The sequence below is a fragment of the Takifugu rubripes genome, unplaced genomic scaffold, assembly GCF_901000725.2.
Source record: "Takifugu rubripes unplaced genomic scaffold, fTakRub1.2, whole genome shotgun sequence".
Lineage (NCBI taxonomy): Eukaryota > Metazoa > Chordata > Actinopteri > Tetraodontiformes > Tetraodontidae > Takifugu > Takifugu rubripes.
This window is the reverse complement of record NW_021821633.1, coordinates 306630-314786: the sequence shown is the minus strand read 5'-3', so window position 1 is coordinate 314786 and position 8157 is coordinate 306630. Positions and strand designations below refer to the sequence as shown.

The following is an 8157-nucleotide window of genomic DNA, read 5'->3' as shown; positions in this document are numbered from 1 at the left end:
TTCTACCAGTCTGTGGTCGCCAGCGTCCTGTCCTACGCTGTGGTGTGCTGGGGGGGAGTGTGACAAAAGCGGACCTCTCCAGGCTGGAGAAGCTGATCAGGCGGGCCAGCTCGGTGGTGGGGATGAAGCTGAAACCTCTGGCGACAGTGGCAGAGAGGAGAACTATTGACAAGCTGCGGAGCATCATGGACAATGTCCACCACCCTCTGCACACTGTCATCCACAGCCAGAGAAGCCTGATCAGCCAGAGGAGCCTGATCAGCCAGAGGAGCCTGATCAGCCAGAGGAGCCTGATCAGCCAGAGAAGCCTGATCAGCCAGAGGAGCCTGATCAGCCAGAGAAGCCTGATCAGCCAGAGGAGCCTGATCAGCCAGAGGAGCCTGATCAGCCAGAGGAGCCCGATCAGCCAGAGGAGCCTGATCAGCCAGAGAAGCCTGATCAGCCAGAGGAGCCTGATCAGCCAGAGGAGCCTGATCAGCCAGAGGCTGCGCCTCCCCAAGTTCAGGACCAACAGACTGGGGAACTCATTCATCCCCCGAGCCATCAGGCTGTTCAACTCCTCACAGGGGGGGAGGAGGGCCAACAGGAGAACTGGAACATTTTTATAGTTTTATATTTATATTCATATTCTATTTTTAATTTATTCTATTTTATTTCTTATTTTATTATCTTTAATAGGTTTAATGGGGTGTAATGGTGGTGGGAAATTTTGTAGATGCTGTAGATCTTTGGAGATGCTAATTTCCCTGGTGGACACCCCCTAAAGGGATCAATAAAGTACTCTTGAATCTTGATTATGATGAGGAGGGCAGACAGACAGTCTGAGGTCAGAGGGGGTCACAGCTGTGCAGTTTGTATTCCTGACCCTTGACCCCTCAGCCCTGTCTAATTTCAGACCTGTTGCTAAGCTACCAGCTCCATCTGAGGCTGTAGAAAGACATTTTTTCCTGCTCCTTCCATTGATGGAACGTTCCAGGCAGGTCTGGAACCGCTCCACCTGGCGGGGTCGTTCTCGCCGAGGTTCTGAACGACCCAGGAAACTCTGCTGTCCTGCTTCTCCTTCAGCCAAATGATGCGTTGGATCCCGGAGGTTTCCTCCCTCAGCTGTGTTGGTTCTGGTTCTGAACTTTCATGGTTTCAACGCTGCCAGAGCGATCAAATCCACCTCCGGGGGCCCCCAAGGGCCCGCTCTTGGCCCTGTCCTCTTCCTACTACATCCTTCCTCCAGGCCCCTACTGTCATTTCTAGCTTTAAAGTGTGATGACTCTCATTAAAGATTGGAAAGTTTGGAAGGACAAAAGGTCCTAGAGCCTGATGGGAGCGCTCCAATAAACCCTCGACCCTCGACAGCACCTTTAAACTGGACTCCCGGGTCAGTCCTGTTCTCTCCAACCAACCAGAGGTTAAAGGTCACCTAAGGTCTCCCCCATGACATCACGGCTCCATTGTTCCCTGTAAGCCCATCCTGACTTCCTGACCCGTTCCTGGTTCATTAGCTGCTGGAGTATTTTGGGATTGATTTTAAAATGGCGTCTTTGTAAAGCTTCACACATAGACCAGTGTTTACCCGAACCTTTATGTTCCCAAACATCTGTTGGGGGTAGGGGGGTGGGGGGGGTAGGGGTTAGCTCGGACCAGGCTGAGGTCTGAAGGAGGCTGAGCCTTTAGCGTAGCCGCTAGCTACCACATTCGTCTGTGAGTGTGTGTATACATAGAGACGGACTGTGTTTATTGTATATTTTATTGAAGAATAATCCCCAGAAACACAGGAGAGAAGAAGAGGAATGATTAGGTGTTGGTGCCAACTGGGTCTCTGCCCCCTGGCTCACGGGGCTGTAGTGAAGCTGAGCCGGGTCACGTGATGGTACTGCTCACCAGCCTGCAGGAGACAGTTGGGGAATGTGGGCTGAACACACAGACAAAGGAGGGCAACATTAGCGTGTGGTTCCACCCTACTTCATGCTGACAAGACCACCGAGATCCTCATGAGGGTTACCGAGTCCCCGTGGGTCGGCTGCCGTCACAGTTGCCGGGCAACAGACCCGGGTTCAGGGTACAGCGCTCCCTACCAGCATACCTGGTTGACGGCATCAGGCCAGTTCTGAGTCTCCAGACAGAAGGAGCTGTGCTTCCCGTATGGAACCCCTCCCTTCCCCACCACGGAGCCATCCAGGTAGTTGGCTGTGTAGAACTGGAGCCCTGGCTGACTGGTCCAGACCTCAAGCACACGTCCACTGGCTGGATGAACCACTCTGAGACACACACACCAAAGCCAAGATATCAGTCCAGTCCTGCACGATCTGTGGTGCCTGGTGGGTCTGAAGACCTGATCCAGGTACCAGGGCACGCCAGGGTTAGGGTTGGGGTTAGCATTAGGGTTAGGGTTAAGGTTAAGGTTAGAGGGTTAGGGTTAGGGTTAGGGGTTAGAGGGTTAGGGTTAGGGTTAGGGTTAGCATTAGTGGTAGGGTTAGGGTTAGGGTTAGGGGTTAGGGTTAGGGTTAGCATTAGTGGTAGGGTTAGGGTTAGGGTTAGCATTAGTGGTAGGGTTAGGGTTAAGGCTAGGGTTAGGGGTTAGAGGGTTAGGGTTAGAGTTAAGGTTAGGGTTAAGGTTAGGGTTAGGGATCTGTCTGAAGGGCTAGGCCCCTGAGACACACAGCCAGAGCTATGGAGGAGGACATTCCCCCTGATGGATGGTTCCTGGTGGCGAGGGTACCAGCATGGACACAGACCCTGGCCCCTGGGAGCTTCCAGCCAGGAACCTTCTAGCGGCTAAATTAGTGATAATCAATAACCAATCAATAATGCCGTTACGCAACCACCTGTTTTTACATTTTGGGATAAATGTGGTGAATTATCATTAAAGAAAATAATGTCTATTCATTTTATTTATGACGACAGGTTTTTCAAAGCCTTTTAACAGATTCAGCAAAGCTGGTTGTTGCAGTTGGCCCAACAATGTACATCTACGTGACATATATGTGATATATATGTGACATATACGTGATATATATGTGTAATTTCCGTGTCATACGTGTCATATGTGACATATACGTGTACAGTATACGTGTCATATACGTGCACATATGTGTACCCATCCAGTGCAGTAACCCATCAAAGGAGCTGTAGTTTGTAGCTTTATTGCCCTTTAACAGGTTTTCCATATATAATCCACACAGACGAAGCTCGCGGGGCCTTCATGACGCTTCTGAGCTTCCTTCCTAGAGGAAGCTCTTTAGATAAGCTCAGGTTAGGGTCAGGGTCAGGGTCAGGGTCAGGGTTAGGGTTAGGGTTAGGGTTAGGGTCAGGGTCAGGGTCAGGGTTAGGGTTAGGGTTAGGGTTAGGGTTAGGGTTAGGGGTTAGGGTTAGGGTTAGGGTTAGGGTCAGGGTCAGGGTCAGGGTCAGGGTCAGGGTTAGGGGTTAGGGTCAGGGTCAGGGTCAGGGTCAGGGTTAGGGGTTAGGGTTAGGGTCAGGGTCAGGTCAGGGTCAGGGTCAGGGTCAGGGTCAGGGTTAGGGTTAGGGTTAGGGTCAGGGTCAGGGTCAGGGTCAGGGTCAGGGTCAGGGTCAGGGTCAGGGTCAGGGTTAGGGTCAGGGTCAGGGTTAGGGGTTAGGGTCAGGGTCAGGGTTAGGGTTAGGGTCGGGGTCAGGGTTAGGGTTAGGGTTAGGGTTAGGGTTAGGGTTAGGGTTAGGATCAGGGTCAGGGTTAGGGTTAGGTCTACTCTGGACCTGAGCTGGGACCCACCTGGCAGCACGCCGTTCCTTCCACACGTCTTTAGATGCACACAAGCAGAAATTGTGATCAAATCCTGGACCAGGGAGTTCCTTCAGTCGGGGACCAAGCAGGACCGGCTTCCTGAGGTCAAACAGCGTCCCCTCTACTGGTCTGATGTCTCCTAGCAACAGAGGAACATGTAGACGAACATGACTACACTGCTGAAGGTCCTCTGAGCTGAGACAGCGTGATGCTCATGGTTCACCTGTAGGAATGGAGGTGTCATCCACGGGGAGATACCACTGAGCACTGATGGACACCTGATGGTCGTAGATGTCTGGAGCACCCTACAAAATACAAAGGGAAGGAAATCCACCTGCATTAGTGGCCCTTCTGCTCAAGGACAGGAGGGACAGGCTGGAAGAAGGTGCCAGGACCCTCCTGAAGACCAGACCAGACCAATGTGTCAGTGCTTTAGCATTTAGCTTTAGCCGCAGGGCAGAGACTTCTACAGTCTACGCTGCTCTCTGTGCTTCTCTCAGGGTTCTGTGGGTCTCTCAGGGCTCTGTGGGTCTCTCAGGGCTCTGTGGGTCTCTCAGGTTTCTGTGGTTCTCAGGGCTCTGTGGGTCTCAGGGTTCTGTGGGTCTCTCAGGGTTCTGTGGGTCTCTCAGGGCTCTGTGGGTCTCAGGGTTCTGTGGGTCTCTCAGGGTTCTGTGGTTCTCAGGGCTCTGTGGGTCTCTCAGGGTTCTGTGGTTCTCAGGGTTCTGTGGTTCTCAGGGCTCTGTGGGTCTCTCAGGGTTCTGTGGTTCTCTCAGGGTTCTGTGGGTCTCTCAGGGTTCTGTGGTTCTCAGGGTTCTGTGGTTCTCAGGGCTCTGTGGGTCTCTCAGGGTTCTGTGGTTCTCAGGGCTCTGTGGTTCTCAGGGCTCTGTGGGTCTCTCAGGGCTCTGTGGGTCTCTCAGGGTTCTGTGGTTCTCAGGGTTCTGTGGTTCTCAGGGCTCTGTGGGTCTCTCAGGGTTCTGTGGTTCTCAGGGCTCTGTGGGTCTCTCAGGGCTCTGTGGGTCTCTCAGGGTTCTGTGGTTCTCAGGGTTCTGTGGTTCTCAGGGCTCTGTGGGTCTCTCAGGGTTCTGTGGTTCTCTCAGGGTTCTGTGGGTCTCTCAGGGCTCTGTGGTTCTCTCAGGGTTCTGTGGGTCTCTCAGGGCTCTGTGGTTCTCTCAGGGTTCTGTGGGTCTCTCAGGGTTCTGTGGTTCTCTCAGGGTTCTGTGGTTCTCAGGGCTCTGTGGGTCTCTCAGGGTTCTGTGGTTCTCTCAGGGTTCTGTGGGTCTCTCAGGGCTCTGTGGTTCTCTCAGGGTTCTGTGGGTCTCTCAGGGTTCTGTGGTTCTCTCAGGGTTCTGTGGTTCTCAGGGCTCTGTGGGTCTCTCAGGGTTCTGTGGTTCTCTCAGGGTTCTGTGGGTCTCTCAGGGCTCTGTGGTTCTCTCAGGGTTCTGTGGGTCTCTCAGGGTTCTGTGGTTCTCTCAGGGTTCTGTGGGTCTCTCAGGGTTCTGTGGGTCTCAGGGTTCTCCTGAGGACCGTTGCATGATGGGAAGGCTGGAGTGTGGGTCTCTGTAACCTTACCTGCCCCGCCAGGTTAAAGTAGGCGTGGTTGGTCAGGTTGATGGGGGTGGTTTTGTCCGCCTGGGCTCTGTATTCGGCCGTTAGCGTTCCCTCCTGAACCCACAAAGCAAATTTCAAACCATCAACCTAAAACCAAATCAGGCCCATTTAAATCTGCAGATGCTGGTTTTAGTGGCCGTCTTTAAAACTTCCTCTTCACGGTTCATTTATCATGTAGATGCAGCACTAATATACGTTTACGCTAATATCCGTCTATGCTAATATCCGTTTACGCTAATATCCGTTTACGCTTATATACATTTACACTAATATCCGTTTATGCTAATATACGTTTTCGCTAATACTCGTTTACGCTAATATACGTTTACGCTAATACACGTTTACGCTAATATACGTCTATGCTAATATACGTTTACGCTAATATCCGTTTACGCTAATATACATTTACGCTAATATCCGTTTCCGCTAATATCCGTTTCCGCTAATATCCGTTTCCGCTCTGAGGTCTGATCAAAGCTTTCTGAGAAGAGTCAAAAAGTTCCGGTTGCCTTTAAAGTGTACGTGAGCGAAACCTGCAGCTCTCCAGGATAGCCTTGGTCCCCATCAGGGCTCGTGAGACTCAGCTGGACACCAGCGTCCACAGCTTCAGCGCACCAGAGGGCCTGAGGACACACAGACACACACTAACCATGAGTGCAACCCTGCAGGATTGACAACAACAACACAACAACAACAACGGTTGTGGTGGAGAGCAGAGCAGAGAAGATGGAGAAGCATCGACACAATAGTGATGCCATGTTTCCTTTGACCACTCTGAACGTGCACTGTGCACATTCACCCCTAACACTCGTGCACTGAGGGCAACAGCCGTTCCAGAGACATAAAGACACGTCCACACTGTGGAGACGCTGCCTCCAGGACTCTGCTGGGTTCTGACCCACTCAGGTGTCCTCTGGGTTCCTCAGGGGGCACCTGGATTCATTCAGAGTGCTGTTTTTCTCTCGGTGGGCAACTGCGTGGAGCTTTCAGATCTATCCCATAATATGGGCCACATCAGACTGGGAGCCTTCCAGCAGCACCTATCAGGTCAGGAGGGGCATCAGGACTGACCTTGCTGAAGCCCTGCAGCCCCCCGTGGATGGCGTTGGGGCCATTGTTGGTGTCCAGCTTGTACTGGACCCCATCCACCACGAAGAGTCCCTTTGCTATGCGGTTAGCCACACGGCCCACGGTAGCTCCGAGATAGCGTCGATCTGAGAGGTAACCTGCTAAAACACAAGGCAGCTGTTGGAGAACCAGCCCATCCTGCTTGGATGAAACCGCCACCAGAACAAAACCCAGACGAGCAGAACCGACACCAGGCCCTGAGGCGGGTCGGAGAGGCCGCCAGACGGTTCCCGTCTCAACAGAAATAATAATGTAGCAGCACGTTGGGGAGGGCCAGCTCTGCTCTGGGAGTCCACCTGTGTCCCTGGGTCACCTGGATCACCTGTGTCCCTGGATCACCTGTGTCCCTGGGTCACCTGGGTCACCTGTGTCCCTGGGTAACCTGGGTCACCTGTGTCCCTGGGTCACCTGTGTTCCTGGATCACCTGTGTCCCTGGGTCACCTGGGTCACCTGTGTCCCTGGGTCACCTGTGTCCCTGAGTCACCTGGACCACCTGTGTCCCTGGGTCACCTGTGTCCCTGGATCACCTGTGTCCCTGGGTCACCTGGGTCACCTGTGTCCCTGGGTCACCTGTGTCCCTGAGTCACCTGGACCACCTGTGTCCCTGGGTCACCTGGGTCCCTGGGTCACCTGGGTCACCTGTGTCCCTGGGTCACCTGGGTCACCTGTGTCCCTGGATCACCTGTGTCCCTGGGTCACCTGGATCACCTGTGTCACCTGTGTCCCTGGGTCACCTGGGTCCCCTGGACCACCTGTGTCCCTGGGTCACCTGTGTCCCTGGATCACCTGTGTCCCTGGGTCACCTGTGTCCCTGGGTCACCTGGGTCCCCTGGACCCCCTGTGTCCCCTTACCCTGCAGGTGGTCATAGCCCAGGACCACATCAGCACTCCGGCCGTCTCTGCCTCTGCTGAACACGGACTTGATGGTGGCGCCGAGCGTCAGAATCTCCACCTGCAGCTGTGGTGACTGCAGGAGCCACAGGTGGACCACGCCCTGTCCAGGGACCTCTCCCCACGGCGCCTGGCTCACCTGTGTCATCTCAGATAGACTCAAGTATTAATACACGAGGAGAAACGCGTGCACGGATACTAGCCGCGACAGTGACCGCTTTAGCTCCGGGTACAGTAACGCTAACGTTAACTTTATTCCAATAAATCGATGGCGTGAAGTTTGTTCCCGAGTTGACACGTGAAGACATGATGGAGCCTCGCGGGCAGCTCTGGTGTCACGCACGCGTAAACGGAGCAGTTTGCAGAAACATCAGGACAGTTCTCACCTCAGCTCAACTTCCAGACTTCCCCTGTCAACACAACTCTTCCGGTACCGTTCCACTCTAACCCTCAGACACGTGACGACGGTCAGCCAATCACAGCGGCCAGGAGGGAACGCCCACTTTTCTGGTTGACTTCCTGTCAGAATAACAGCCAATCACAGCGGTCAGGACGGGAACGCCCCCTTTTCTGCTTGGCTTCCTGTCAGAATAACAGCCAATCACAGCGGTCAGGGCGGGAACGCCCCTTTTCCGGTTGACTTCCTGTCAGAAGTTTCTTCTTCTTCCGCCTCAGTGCTGCCTCCCACCGGTGAGACCCCGCAACCACCCGGTGAGCAGTCGGAACCGTCCCGATAAACCGGGTAACAGAATAAATAAAACTCCATCATAATTAATAA

General features: G+C 53.6%; 1 protein-coding gene across 3 annotated transcripts; it reads right to left on the bottom strand.

The window, feature by feature from the left end:
- Positions 1-1723: 1723 nt before the first annotated feature.
- Positions 1724-7842, bottom strand: LOC101079640 (aldose 1-epimerase). 3 transcript variants are annotated; one of them, XM_029832015.1, is made up of 9 exons: positions 7766-7842; positions 7341-7527; positions 6431-6588; positions 5869-5982; positions 5321-5413; positions 3975-4056; positions 3740-3890; positions 2078-2252; positions 1724-1906 (listed from the first exon to the last, which is right to left on the bottom strand). In XM_029832015.1, the coding sequence occupies exons 2-9, from the start codon at positions 7525-7527 to the stop codon at positions 1826-1828; spliced, it is 1041 nt and encodes a 346-aa protein (XP_029687875.1). In that variant the 5' UTR covers positions 7766-7842; the 3' UTR covers positions 1724-1825. The 3 variants fall into 3 exon arrangements, with proteins under 3 accessions (XP_029687875.1, XP_029687877.1, XP_029687876.1); XM_029832017.1 differs by having other exon boundaries at positions 5893-5982; XM_029832016.1 differs by having other exon boundaries at positions 6431-6585.
- Between the last annotated feature and the right edge of the window lie 315 nt (positions 7843-8157).